At 35.3% G+C, this 16,079-nt stretch overlaps 1 protein-coding gene across 1 annotated transcript in view; it reads left to right on the forward strand.

Moving 5' to 3' along the window:
• Positions 1 to 15,619, forward strand: part of LOC138691694 (zinc finger protein 235-like) — a 34,039-nt gene extending 18,420 nt beyond the window's left edge. Inside the window, exons 3-5 of the mRNA XM_069813944.1 lie at positions 507 to 644; positions 4,663 to 4,745; positions 11,159 to 15,619. Coding sequence (XP_069670045.1) covers positions 507 to 644; positions 4,663 to 4,745; positions 11,159 to 12,050 — 1,113 coding nt within the window. The 3' untranslated portion in view covers positions 12,051 to 15,619. The remainder of the gene's footprint in view (positions 1 to 506; positions 645 to 4,662; positions 4,746 to 11,158) is intronic.
• The last annotated feature ends 460 nt before the right edge of the window (positions 15,620 to 16,079 follow it).

The raw sequence follows: 16,079 nt of genomic DNA on the forward strand, positions 1-16,079 counted from the left end.
CTAACCAAATCATTCGTATATCTGCTGAAAAAGGGTCGACGTACAGAGATGATGATGATGATGATGATGATGATGATGATAATGATAATAATAATAATAATAATAATAATAATAATAATAATAACTACCTTTCAATGTTTCATAATGTAGGTGACATGTAGTATAATGCTGTTTCATGTTATATAACCGTTTTCCTTGTAATACAAATCATACATTTAATATTCTTACCATATTGGCAGCAAGAAAATGCGTCCTCCCATCCTACTTGAAACTTTTTGTAGATGTGCAGTACATGTATTGGAGAGAGACATTGCGACGATACGCCACTCGCAGATCAGAGGCAAATACAAATGGAACGGAGTTTGACTCCAGTAAGTGAGAGGGTGGGGGTTGTGGGAGGTAGAAATGCACAGGTATCACTGCGAGCCACAATGTGCTCGTGAGTCGCATTTTCGCCTCGGCTGTTCTAATACATTACTCAGTCAGAATGTCTCTTTGTTCTGCAGGAAGGGGATTTATTGGATCTACATGTGACTAGGATAAAGGAGGAATGTGTGGACGACAGCTACGATCACAATCCAGAGATCAAATTTGAAGAAATTATATTGTCAAATAATTTTCCCATGGTGAAGTGTGAAGCGGAGGTGAGTAGAGCTCATTGAGTGTGCTGGCATTTCTTTCCAGTGTTACCTTATATCCTGTTCTTCACATAAACCTTCTCAGTGCAACTGTTTTGACTAGGAATTTTGGTATGCAGTAACAACAGTAAAACTGTTTGCATGTTTTTATTGCTTATTTCTTTATTGCAGAATAGTCTAAGTTTAAGTGCGATGTGGCTGTTTTGTTTTAGTTTTGAAGAAAATTATTTCATTGATAATACAGTTATTTTTGTCAAGGCAGGCGATCTTGCTATATAGAATGAGGTGCCTAATATTATAGTCCGGATCAGCTTATTTAATACCTTAAGGGTGAAACCTAACAAATTTTTTCCCTATAACTACATATGCTAGTGGATTAAAGTGATTTTCTAGCTCTCAAGTTGAATTTTCCTTTACCAACTTCGTTTCGAATGTAGGGTACTGACAAATACTACATATGGCAGTTATTTTCTTACTGTTATGTTGGCAGCAATATCCTCGATTTGCAGTAAAGGTAACTGATGAAAAATACAAGCACCTAGGCTTGTGAATTAATAATTATACCAGTATTAATATTAATATCAATGTACAGTTCAGTTCTGTTGAATTGTGAGTCCAATTGAACTCTATATTTATGTAAGTGTAATTAAATAAGATATGGTTTATAGACCTACTTCCCGCGCCGTGGCGTTGTAGTCTAAGGCATCCTGCCTGGGACTCGCGTTACGGAATGCGCGCTGGTTCGAGTCCTCATAGGGGAAGAAATTTTCTCATGAAATTTCGACCAGTGTATGGGACTGGTGCCCACCCAGCATTGTGATGCACTTGGGGAGCTACGATAGGTAGCGAAATCTGGTTGCGAATGCCAGCTATAATGTCTGGGAGGATCATCGTGCTAACCACACTGTACCTCATTTCTGGGTGGATGATCGTTCACCTATGCTTCGGCATGTGGGTGTGAGGCCAGCGGCCGGCTGGTTCGTCTAGACCCTTCACGGGCTGTAGCGCCTTGATATGAAACATGCACGTAAATATATTCCACATTTTAATGAATTTCTTTCGTGTTTAGATTTTTATTAAAATGTCCAAGAGAGGAAATATCATGGTAGCGACTTCTCCAAGAAAGAAAGTGCTTATAAGTATTTTAAGTAGGCTGTACATTTCAAAGTGGTATTCTGTTTTCGGAATTCGTACTAATTATTTCACGTGATCAAACAACATTTTTAGGTTAGGTCTCATGAATCGTAAACTGTTTAGTGAAAGAATTTCATGTTGCCAGACGAAATAAATTTTAATATTAGATCATACTAATCCTAATTACCAACATAATATGCGAGAAGTCCAGGAGAAACATATACTATTTCATAAATTATTGAACCTTTTAGGGAACACTTTGGAACATAAAGATGAGATGTAGTAAATAAGTAAATAATCATGATATTGTTATTGCTAATCATTATTATTATTATTATTATTATTATTATTATTATTATTATTATTATTATAGTACGTAGAATTGTGATTTTGTCCTCTTTGGTGATATCAGGTATTAGTTGGCAACAGTGAAGAGACGGCCAAATTATACTTTTAGGAACTACACTTAGGTGATACTCACTATACCATCTTGAATATCGCTTAATGATTGATGTTATCTCTATGCTTTTTGCACATTTAGGCTCATACATTTAACACACACAAGGTTTGTGAGAATTACAGGAAGATGTGTTTTAATTGCAATAGTTCTTATTTACGATACAAGTGTTGAAAGTGACATTTTATTTCGTAAGTAGAGATGTTAGCGAAACGAGGAAGCACTTATAACATGTGTCATAACCACAGTGTAGTATATACAGTCACGAAGCTTGAGTTGCGAGGGTGCTAGGAACAATAGACTGTGCAGGTACTATTTCACATTGTCTGTAATGAGGCGATATTAGCGATGCTAGTGGTTAGCAACTATCTATGGATGCATATTTGCTACGTATTGAGCTTCGTAACTGTATATACTAGACTGTGTCATAACTGTCTATTAGATAGCCACTCATCCATGCTGGTAGGTATAGAGATAATTCCACCAACTTCTCCAATGCCGTCTTCTTTCTCAGTGTATTATTGAAACATTGTCACATTAAAAGCTGGAAGTGGCATACTTCAGTTTTGGGAAATTTGACTGCCTGATTCAAACCTTGGTCGTCATCATCATCATCATCATCATCATCATTCTCTTCTTCATCATCATCTTCATCATCATCATCTTCTTTTCATCATCGTCATCATCTTTTTCATTATCATCGTCATCATCATCTTCATCATCATCATTATCGTCTTCTTTTCATCTTCATCATTATCATCAGCATCATTATCATCTTTTCATCATCGTAATCATCATTATCATCTTCATCATCATCATTATCATCATCATCATCTTTATCATCGTCATCATCATCATCGTCATCTTCGTTTCATCATCATCATTATCATCTTCTTTTCATCATCGTCATCATCTTCTTCATCATCGTCATCATCATCATCATCATCTTCATCATCATTATCATCATCATCTTCATTGTCATCATCATCATCCTCATCATTATCATCGTCTTTTCATCATCGTCATCATCATCATCATCTTTTCATCGTCATCATCATCATCATCTTCTTCATCATCATCATCTTCATCATCATCTTCTTCATCACCATCATCATCATCATCATCAGCCATACAGGTTATAGTCCCAGAGACTGTTATGGTCCACAAAAGTTTTCAGCCATGAACTACTGGTAACAGCCACTCTTGCTTGCTCAATGTTATCTAGCGTTCTTACACTTCATATGTGTCCTAATCGTTTCTTCTTGCAAGCTGATGCTGATAATCGAAAGTTTTGTACCCATCTCAATATGGTATTGCGAGCAGGAACGGCTCTGTGGCGGCCAACATTAAATTGGAGACGAAAGGCGCGCTGGGTTTTCACAACTGAATCACCATTCTTGAAAAATACCTCGATAACGAAAGCACGATGCTCCGAGTTCCATACTTCCATGATCACATAAAATGGCATCACAAATTCTGACAAACTGCGGTCGTTCGATATCCATAACCCATCATGTAAATGGCGTTCTAAAACCATCTGATTCCTTTGCCGCACTTTGTATTATAGAAAGTTACGTATATTTCCAACATTTTAATTTCGCTATTAATTTACGTCAAGTGTTATACCAAGTTCTGTTCACATCATGTTTACGTAGTCCATACATGTTTTCTCTGATAGTTATTAATGAAAAACATACTTATATCATGTAAGTAAAACCTCGTTTATGGAGCCAGTTTGACATAGTAATATTATGTATTTATATGACATCTCATTCGTGGAGTGAATTTGGAGACGTAATTCATATTACATAAAATATTGAATTTAGAGCAACGTATCTCGTATCAATAGTTGACACACGAGTGGTCATATCAGATATTTTTCTGTTCTAATTTTTATTGGCAGAAATCAGTGGGATAGATTGAGGTTCATTATTTACTACCAGTATTTCACCAAAAGAGGGCATGAATTAAATCTTGTATTTAAAACACTCGTTAGCTTTGAGTATATAAAATATTTCAGAGCAAATCTACCAAAAATTCCTACTAAAAATGTGATATATAGAATGGAAGCGTGAATAAATTTTAAATTTTTAGGCACACAATGGAATCCTTAAACATTTTGGAGTTTTGTTAGATTTTTAATGACTGGGTAAAACATAATTTCCTTACGTTTCTTCTTCAGTGGTCATTCAGTTTTAAATGTATTGGAAACGATAAAACCTTTGAAATAAGAACTTCAAGAAGTGCATTTTCGATTTCTATTTGGACTAAGGGCGCAAATAGCCATAGTAGCTGAAGCGCCCATTTTAAACCCCACTAATCAATCTATTTGGACTAAGTAGGACTTAAATGCAGGCCTTTGTCATGAAAAATCTATGTACTCTTCATGTAAACTTGCGCCATCTTTCTGTTCTGTTGTGTCTTCATTTTTAGGAAGAGTTGTGTGATTTGGAGACAGTGAAGGACGAATTGGAACTGGAAGTTACCGAAGGAGAGGATGAGATTTTGCCTGATAGGTGAGTGTGATGTGTGAGACTCCACATAGTCATTTTTTTCATTGTTTCATTAAAATTTTCACATATGCTGTTCATTTGCAATCTGTTATGGCATGGAATGGCTTGTGAATATAAGAAGAATAACGTCGGAAATCATGGAAGCAAGAAGTTATGATGGTAATAAATGCTAGAGAGTTTATTTTATGTCCTTCATAAAGTGAAGACAAATGATAATCTTGCAAGCTTACAAATCATCATATTTGTAATATAATAGAGGAATTATTCCTTCTACTTTTATGTATAAATATCCCTACTCCAAACAGTTTCCACTTCGAAAGACGTAGTGACAACCTTAGTTAAGGGTGAACCTTTGTAGTTCACGTAGTGATATTAGGACTTATTGTCACGTACATTCTTGTCACACTTCAGCAAACCAAATTGAAGTCTATATAGCTCAAAATTTTTGTAAGCTTTAAATGCTGAGTCTTGTAATAATAAATTTACTTTTATAACCTATTTCATTGTCGGTATAACTGTTTTACCTAACGTTTTGAAATGCCTACTACATAAAATATGTACTTAATCGAAACACTTTATAAATAAAGTCATATGAATTCCAATAAAGGTGATATGTTACAGTTGTATGAACACTAATAAGTACAATAAGTTTATTGAAGATGTTAGTCAGACATGTCTCGGAGATGCATCTCCATCTTCAGTGACTAATTACAACGACTGCAAAACGAAAACAATCATAATTAATAACTTGATTAGTTATATTTCAAAAATTAAATAATGACAAATGGGAAAATAGAAAGATTATCTTAAATTATGATAATTTGTAAAAGTCTTTCTAGTCTAGTCTGCTTACGCTTTTTTAAACATCCGGCTATTACATATAAATGACCCTGATCACTTTTCTATCACGTCCCTCACCTCTGTTTCCCCTCCCTTCTTTTTTCTGTTTACCCCTCCCTTCCCCAGTTATCTATCTTATTCTTACTAATCTTATTTACCTAAACAATCACTTCTCTCAATCTCTTATTAATTGAATGGCTGCCTAGAATAACGTAATCACTTTTGCAGATTGTCAGGAAATTAAAAATATGTTTATTCTATATTAACATTGTTAAATATTACAAAATATGACTGTGTTAGGTCTCTATTAATACTTCAGCAAGTATTCACACCATTTATATATATTGCCTTCATCTTCCAAATAACATAACTTATTGAACATTTACAGTAGAAAAACGTATGTCCATCCCAAAGAACAACATTGTAAAGTAAAGAAACTTAAATACTGTCCATATTTCCTGGTAGATTCTTCATGGTTGTTACATTTGAATACATTAAATAATAATAATAATAATAATAATAATAATAATAATAATAATAAACAAATTTATATAATAAGAACTTGAAACAAATTACACAACTTAGATAATTTGTTTAGGCATACAATATCAATATTACACAGGCAAAATTCTTTTTTTTTTTTCTTTATTCTGTTATTAGGCCATGGTAGAATTCAGAGTAACCATGACCTTTTTACCTTTAACTATTCGCCTTTAGTACTCTATAGGCCTAGATTGACTTACAACCTTATTCTACTCACCAGTCCAGGTCGTTTCACAGCTAGTATAATGCCACCTTTCCTCGAAGTATATTCTTTCCGCTGATCCTCTAGTGCCTTATGTACGTTGTTCTTCCTTTGCATGATATTAATTTTACGTTTTCTTTTTCTATTTACGTTCTTCATGAGACCATGTGACACGCTACAAGTAGGATTGTCCGCCATTTTATTTCCGTTACAACGTTATTCAGCTCGCCAACACAATCAAAATACTACAGTTCTCGAAGTAGTGTGAATATCAGCAATGATGACAGCATATGATGCAAGATGTGCGATACAACATTTTTCAGCCGAAAACTCAGTTTGGCCATTAGTTGGGCTATTCCATAGTTGTTAACTTATTTATTCATTTGAATCACTAACGTTCACTGACCACTTATTTCCATTAATCTAATCTGTATATTTTCAGATGAAGTAGTTTCTATAGTTTCATTACATTTCCATTCCCACTTTCTTTATTACATTTGTATCACTACTTACTTATTATCACTCCCTGGTTATTACTTGTATCTTATTCTTTTTCACTATTTTTCCCTTGCCTTACCGTCTTTTCTGTCACTGTCACTCTTTTCATTTTATCACTTTCCTATGTTTTGTCACTCATGCACCAACCTCTTAAGTTATAACTTTTCTGTCCCTTACTTCTTCCCACTGACATACCTCTATTCGGTGTCGCTAATGTTACTTCATCCCTTCCAGTGTGGTAATGCTTATAATATACATACATTTGTTTTTCTGTTTCTCAAAATGTGATTGTGATTGTAAGATGAAAGTCTAATTTCATTTACTTTTAAGGATCTTCAAACATTTATCTTTTACCTTTAATCATATATACTCTTTAAAACAATAATTTTGTCCAAAGTCACTCGGACCTGCTGGTGACTGCACAGACAGCTTTTCTTATGGAAAGAAGCGAACTAAGGCCGGCTGCACACAGAATCAGACACGACACTACATCGCGAGGCGAGATGCGACGTTTTGCTTTACAACGCCTCGCAACAGCTTAACATGGTCTGCTCGCGACAACTGATTTGCTGGCTGTGTGGGTTTTGAAAACTGGCCTAGGCCAGAAAATGGCGTCAATGAAAGAGGAGTCCATACCTGTGGAGTAACAGTCAGCGCATCTGGCCGCGAAACCAGGTGGCCCGGGTTCGAATCCCGGTCGGGGCAAGTTACCTGGTTGAGGTTTTTTCCGGGGTTTTCCCTCAACCCAATATGAGCAAATGCTGGGTAACTTTCGGTGCTGGACCCCGGACTCATTTCACCGGCATTATCACCTTCATTTCATTCAGACGCTAAATAACCTTAGATGTTGATACAGCGTCGTAAAATAACCGAATAAAATATAAAATAAAAATGAAAGAGGACTGTCTAGGCCTATATGAGAAATTCCATTGTATTTTTGGTTATGATTTCCTAATGATGCCTAATACGTCTAAAAATCTATAGAATTAAAATAATCTTAAAATTAAATACTAGGTCTACTAATGTAGTGCACAACCGCCAATTTGTATGTTTATGACTACTTCACGAGTCACAATAAAGAAAAATAGTAGATTAAATCAGTAATGAGTAATAGTATAGAGCAGAGAACTAGACATACTGCTAATTATTATTATTATGAATATCATTATCCACCTGGTGCTTTCATCTCATTTGCAATTTCTCACATATTTTTAGAACCACATTATTGTCGTGATACTGTTACAAACATTTTACAGAACATATATTTCCTGTACTAAAACAACTAATTTATCCGCATCGAGCTCCAATAGTGTCTGTAGATAGTGAAAGCGTGCAATTATCAAGACTTCTATACACTCAATAGGTTATCTCATTTTTCATTAGCCAATCAAATGGCTAATTGGCTGATGACGCTCTAAGAGTCCATGCTCATTGGGCCTTTATTTTCAAATTTATAGCGACATCAGCGTACATTATAAACTTAACAGCCAGAAATAAAAACATTACAATGGGTATAAACCAATAATTGTGTATATATATTATGGCATAATATAAATACGTTGAAATTGTTTATATCGTGTATATAAAAACTGTACTTACACTTGTCACTGCATTATTTTTCTGTATTTCTTAACAATTCGTCTGCTCTCAGTGTCTGCCGTCCGTTTTCGTCTGCTAGTTTCCAGTCTTGTGTTTATAAAAGTTCTAACATTGAATGTTTTTTAATATCTCATTCTAAGGTTTGGAAAAAGGAGCGTGTATCGGTAATGAAATGTAGACACACGTTCATTTGCAATAATCATAACTCAACTGAAGGCTTTTATGATGAACCTACTGAATATGGCATAAGGACAAAATGTTATAAATCGTTAATATAAAATCAATATAATGAGAATTATAGTGAAAAAACATTAGTGATATTAGTCGCTAATCCTCCACCTCTTTCATATACGACTGTTACCATAAGTAGCATGATTATTTTGTTAATTGTAAGTTATGTTCGACCCAGCAAAGATTACAAAAGAAAGAAAATATGCAAATCTAGTCTTTCAGGTAAGGCTCCCTGTAAAGCAGATTTCAATAATTTCAAGGGAAAAAATTGTTCTGGGGCCGGGTATCGATCCCGGGGCCTCTGGTTGAACGTACCAGCGCTCTTCCCAACTGAGCTACCCGGGAACTCCACCCGACACCGTCTCAACTTTTCCCTCTATATCCACACAACTCGCGTGGGCTGACGAAACGCCAGAGACCCACATCGAGTGCACACATTCTCTGTGTGGCTTGGAATTGTGGTTTTCTGTTAACGTGCACAGTGACGTATATATTATGCAAATCTAGTCTTTCAGGCAAGGCTCCCTGTAAAGCAGATTTGGTACGTTCAATCAGAGGTTCCGGAATCGATACCCGGCCCCGGAACAATTTTTCCCTTGAAATTATTCAGAAAGAAAATAATTTGAAGGTTAACATAGATGAACCTAATCTAATTACACAAAGCTGGTATTAACATAGGCTACTTATATAGGCCTACGTGATTTATTTAAACTTATCTGTAGACTTTAACATTCTCGGCCGTTTCGGCTTTATTTTCATTAAAGCTGCTCGAAAATCGGGAACAAAATCAGAGCATACTCTGCTTGTACAGTCATCAATCTACAGCAAGTGAAGACAGTTATACAGATAATACAATTCAGTCTTATGACAAATCAGTTATTAAAACAATGACATATATTTCATAACATGTCATTGAGTTTTATACAAAGTAAGTTACAAACGTTTTCGCCCATTCAGGCATCATCAGGTTCAGAGTACATTATCTCATTAATAATCTGTATGATAATTACATGGAAGTCTATGAGATGGACTGTTTAAAATTGATCATGATATATATATATATATATATATATATATATATATATATATATATATAAATTGTACAAACATATGCATAATTAAAATGTAATCATGTTACAAGGTCATAAAATTGTGAAAATTGTGAATACGTAGTGTTTTACATTAGCCACAGTATCTAAAGCAGCAAGGTCGCCTCGTGTCTCCATAAACACTACTTCAGATCATAATGATATATCACAACAGCCTGTGCAGTTGCCACGTTTTAATGATATACAATTCATCATTTTAATGGAATCTACAAAACAAGATCTACACTGAGTATTATGAAGTTTAAAATGTAAAACACTACGTAATCACAATTTTCACAATTTTATGACCTTGTAACATGATTACATTTTAATTATGCATATGTTTGTACATTTTATATATATCATGATCAATTTTAAACAGTCCATCTCATCTACTTCCATGTAATTATCATACAGATTATTAATGAGATATTGTACTCTGAACCTGAAGATGCCTGAATGGGCGAAAACGTTCGTAACTTACTTTGTATAAAACTCAATGACTACATGTTATGAAATATATGTCATTGTTTTAATAATTGATTTGTCATAAGACTAAATAAAACAAATATTATATTGCATTATCTGTATTAACATTGACAATCTGAATATTTACAACATGCTTTCTAAGTTGAAGGCAGTCATGTTTAACTGAGCTTTGCAGAGCCATACGCTGACACAGCAGTGTAAGATTATAGCTCCGGGTATGACTACTCTGCTTGTATCAGGATTGAATTGATCCTGTCTTTTGCACGCAGTTACCCGTTTTTTTTCTAATTCCTAAATCTTTAGGATTGATAAAGAAAGACAACTCTTAATTTTTATCGTTAGAATTGTTCAATACTGCAACAGCACATCTTTGACCTGGCATAATGCATTCAAAACAACATAAACAAGAAAAAACACGAGATACTGCTTTGAAGCATTTGAGCTTTGGCGCGCTCAGCTATCTTGTGACGTCACAATCGCTGTCCTTTCCCCGTCGATCCCTCGCCAACAAGCTCGATACTAACCTAACCTAACCTATGAGATGTTTAAAAGTCTTGTGCAATCATAGTCACTACTAACGCATGCGCAGTACACTGCAGCTATCAAACAGTCTCCTCGCGACGAACTTCAGTCATTCGATGTTGTCTCTCTGTGTCTCCTTGTGTCTGCTCGCGATCGTCGCGCCGCGTCTGATTCTGTGTTCATCCGGCCTAAGAGTTGAGAAACATGTTGCTTCTCTCTTAACATTTGTTGTATAGTTCAAGAACTGAATGTTGAAACAATTTTAATACTTTCAACGTTTCTCATAAATTGTTTATAACGATGTAACTCTAGTGGTAATGCACCTTCTGGTGAAATAGATTATTCAATAATTGAATATATATTTGTTACGACTATTTTATCGACTGATTGTTTATTTTCCTCAGGATTGCAGCCACCAATAAGAGGACTGCATCATCACAATCCGACGGTATTGCACATGAAGAGAAAGAGACTCTGTATGAGATTCCCAAGAATTCAGGTACCTGTGGGAAACCTGTGTCGACTTGTGAAGATGAAAAGCAGTTGAAATCTGAAGTGTCTAAAATATGTTTCTCGGACTCAACAAAACAGAACGGACATTTACCCAAGCGCAAGAAACCTTTCAAATGCGATGTTTGTGGTAAGTTTTTCTCAACGTCGTCTATACTAAAATGCCATGAACGTCGACACACAGGCGAGAAACCCTTCAAATGCAAGGTTTGTGGTAAGTGCTTTTCTGTTATGAGTACATTAAAAAACCATGAACGCTTGCACACCAGTGAGAAACCTTTCAAATGTGAAGTTTGTGGCAAGTGTTTCTCGCAATCGGGTAACCTGAAACATCATGAACGCCTCCACACAGGCGAGAAACCATTCAAATGTGATGTTTGCGGTATGTGCTTCTCACATTCCGGTAACCTTAAACATCATGAAAGCATGCATACAGACGAGAAACCTTTCAAATGTGATGTTTGTGGTAAGTGTTATTCGCAGTCTGCTAACCTAAAAATTCATGAACGCCGACACACAGGTGAAAAACCTTTCAAATGTGATGTTTGTGGTAAGTGTTTCTCAGCGACGAGTACCCTAAAAAATCATGAACGCTTACACAGAAGTGACAAACCTTTCAAATGTGAGGTTTGTGGAAAGTGTTTTTTACATTCGGGTAACCTAAAACAGCACGAACTCGTGCACACAGGTGAGAAACGTTTCAAATGCAATGTTTGTGGTAAGTGTTTTTCGATGTCGAATAATTTCAGAAGACATGAACGCCGGCACAATCGAGAAGCCTTCTAAATGTGATGTTTAAAAAATGTTCTGTTAGTAGGTGTACCTTAAGTTTTCATGTAGACAAACATGTTGGTAACAAAACTTTCTAAGGGTTTTTTTTTTTATTTTGTTTCTCGTGGTTGGGTAACCTAAAAAGCCATGATCGCCTGCAGGAGGGAAGCCTTTCAAATCTGTTATCTGTGAAACCTGTTACTCTTGTAAGACTATGCTAATATAGTTTCAAACATACTGAGGAGTCAATTTTGTAATGAAATGTCTGTGGCATGTGTTTCTTTTAGTTCGGTAACTTAAAATTTCATGAACGTTAGCACAGATAAGAAACTTTTAAACGTCTTATCTGTCAAACGTTTTTTTCTTGTGGCATTTTAATAATTATTTATTTATTTTAGTTGGTTATTTAACGACGTTGTATCAACTACTAGGTTATTTAGCGTCGATGAGATTGGTGATGGCGAGATGATATTTGGCATGATGATGCCGAGGATTCGCCATGGATTACTTTGCATTCACATTACGGTTGGGGGAAACCTCGGAAAAACCCTACCAGGTAATCACCCCAAGCGGGGATCGAACCCGCGCCCGAACGAAACTTCAGACCGGCAGGTAAGCGCCTTAACCGACTGAGCCAAGCCTGTGGCTGGCATTTAATAAGTCATGCACTCAAAATAAACTGGCTATATGCCGTTATACTGCGATAATTGTAATTTTTTTCACAAAAGAAAATCTGAAATTTCATTAACTCAACCACACAATGGTCAACAATCAGTGAAACGGAGAAAAATTCTCTCTGGCACCAGGATTCGAACTCAGGTTTCCAGCTTTACGTTCTGGCGCTTTATTCACTAAGCCACATAACCTTGTGTACCGTGTCACAGTATGTGTGACAGTGTACACAATGTCTAACCACAAGTACAGAGGTGCATTCATGAGAGGGATTCAATCCAACATCTGAACTTGAATCCAGTGTGGCTTAATGGATAAAGCACCAGCACGTAAAGCTGTATTAGTTTGGTATTAGTTCAGAACACGTTCTGAATTGCTTGCTGGAACAGACCTTAATGAACAACAATAATCACTGTCGATTTGAAGCCAAGTCAGTTCAGAACGATGAACACCAATGCAGATCACTGCAGCTCTCGCTGAATGATTTAAGGAAACCAGCTCCGTATATTTACAGCTTGAACAGTGATGATCGACATGGGGGAACTGTACTTTAATGTTTGAGGAAAGTGGTCCTTTGTTTTCCATGTGGCACCTGGAACCTGGAACCTCGCAAGCAATGTCGCAACTGCTGCGAACAGGATTTTTTTCGAAACAATTCAATTTTTCTTCCATGCTGGCAATTTCTTCAGATCGTTGTCCGTGATTATTGCAGTTCGGAATTAAGGCCTCCCCAAACAGACGCGATACGGAATGCGTTACGATAGCGTTACGATTTCGCGATAACGCACTATCGCGAAGAGGTGCCCAAACTGGCGCGTCCGCGATATACGATATTCTAACGTCCCCAGCCAATCAGATTATCGTAATGGGTGACCACATATGCGGATTTTAGTTTTCCAGCCACAGCGCAAAGACCAGTTACCTTCAGCAGGTGTATATCACTTGTGCTCACAGATTGCGATTTCGGATTACTTGTAAACGAACGTAGAATTTTTTATTGAGTTTGTTAAAGGAAAATCCTTGGCATGGAAAAGGAGAAGAAATAGAAGGAGATGGCTACAAAGTTAGATGTAAACAATAAGTGCAATTATTTATAATTTGATATCATACTGGCTTGTAGACTGACGCGGGGTTTAAGGTAGAAAATAAATAACTGTCGCAAAAATGAAAAAAATATATATAGTTGTGCAAATTGCAAAATGTTTGTACAATATTATAAATAATTGTGCAGAAATATAAAATTAATAAAGTATGTGGAAACAAAAAGTTATGTAATTTGTTTGTCGGAGTTTTATTACTTTCAATATCTTACCACACTCTAGATATACTTATGTAAGTAAATCATTATACGTAGGTATGTTTAGAATAAATTACTACTGAATTTACTTCACATTAAAATTCGTTATTTTATGGGTACTCTAAACATTGAAATTCTTTACTAGTAGGCTCTTCAAGGTTACCAGAGTGCTAAGGTTAGTTGTTGAACTAAGGTATAAAATTAATCTTTTTCTTCCCTTGTGGCATTTAACTCGTGAATCCACAACCTCCTGCAACAAAAAGAGCAAATTAAAAAAAAATAAAGTTTATAATCGGGTAGGCGTACTTGTATTTATTTCACGTTCTTGGCAAAGAAAAGCTAAATCATCACTTTATACCTTTTTATATCGTTTATCTTAACCATACTTGACTACCATGGACTCACCTGCACCTGCTTTGCCTGCGACGATTCTCATCCAATAAAGAGAAGTTCCTCTTCCTTTGAAGATGAATCCATAAATGACACACTTCAACCCAGCATCAAAATAAACGCGTGGCGTTCTCGCGATCTACATCTCCGGGAGAATAGAACGCAAAATCGTCGCGTTCTACTTGCTGCGATAATAACGCATATTGCGATAATCGCGTGTGTGTGAACACAATCATTGAAAGCAATGAAAACATTTATCGCAAAATCGTAACGCATTCCGTATCGCGTCTGTTTGGGGGAGCCTTTACACTGCCAATAGCACCCGGTAATCTTTCTTTATACACGCATTAAATCTCGTTTCCCCTTAAAGTAAAATGGTATCAAATATTCTGAGTTGGAAAATCTTAACATTGCGATAAACATTGCACTAGTAGTTTCGAGATCTGAAGTTTTGTTGTTGCAAGAGTTTCTTGAGAAACGGTTTTAAAGTAATAGAATTCAGATGAATCAGATACTTCCAACGTATACAGTGTCATTTTTTTTTTATGAATCAGTATTTACTTTTATTAGATTTAATGGTACCTGACAGTTACACTTGCCTTGTTCGATTTCAGCAAAATCTTGGTCACAGTTTAAGGAAGAATGCTTTGAAACAAGGTGCTTTCAGTCATTTTGGTCACTAAATTCCATAGGTATAAAATAAAAAGGTAAGAATAATACACTATTCTTTATACATTTTCATTTACCTAAATATTTAACATCTGCTGCTTTACTACACAGTACAAATTATGGTCCACGCCTATATAATTCGATAATAAAATTTCATCCAGAATTGCCTATTTTAAGCAATGACATTTTCAGATCCAGTATTAAAAAAATATATATGACAGACTTCGCTGTTTTATAATATGTACCATGTATTGTAAAACAAGTTTATTTCTATCCTAAGTAATATTTTTTCTATCTTATCTTTGATACTATGTCAACATAACCTGTACTAATTATACTACTACTAATAATAAGTTAACAGTCTATCACCAATTTCAACATCGTCTCTTTTTACACTCAGTTATTACTAGTATTATCATTACTAACTTTATTATTATCATCTTTATGTGACCTTTTTTTCTTAAGTATTTTGTGTACCAAGTATGTATAATTATGTATGTTTCTATCTACTCTTCTTAAGAATGTGATCTTAGTGCAAGAATTTTAAATTTTATTTTTGAAACAATAGAGATTTCTATTTTTTTTAATTACCGGTATGTAATCTGTGTAATCAGAATCTTAAATTTTAATTCAGAAAATATATGTATGTTTGGTGAACAATGTAAAATTGTATGTCATTTTCAAGTATTTCTATCAAAACGGAACTGTCCCCGAACACGAGCTTTGCTCTTTCGGGGTACTTTCATGTAGCGTTTTTTATGTATATGTTATTATTAAATAAATAAATAAAAATAAATTACACAACTTTAACATCACTAACGATTTAGTAAATTTGTTACATCGACGGTTTCCTGTGTTAAATGAAACTATTATGGTATTGTACCTTATTTACTGACGAGTCTTATTACAAATTTGAACGACATTAAACATTTGATTTACATGTTTTCACTGAAAGAGTCATTTTTTTCCGAGCAGACTACATAGAACCTTGTCATTTCTTCTTTTCTGATAGCTTA

The sequence above is a fragment of the Periplaneta americana genome, chromosome 16 (assembly GCF_040183065.1).
Source record: "Periplaneta americana isolate PAMFEO1 chromosome 16, P.americana_PAMFEO1_priV1, whole genome shotgun sequence".
Classification (NCBI taxonomy): domain Eukaryota; kingdom Metazoa; phylum Arthropoda; class Insecta; order Blattodea; family Blattidae; genus Periplaneta; species Periplaneta americana.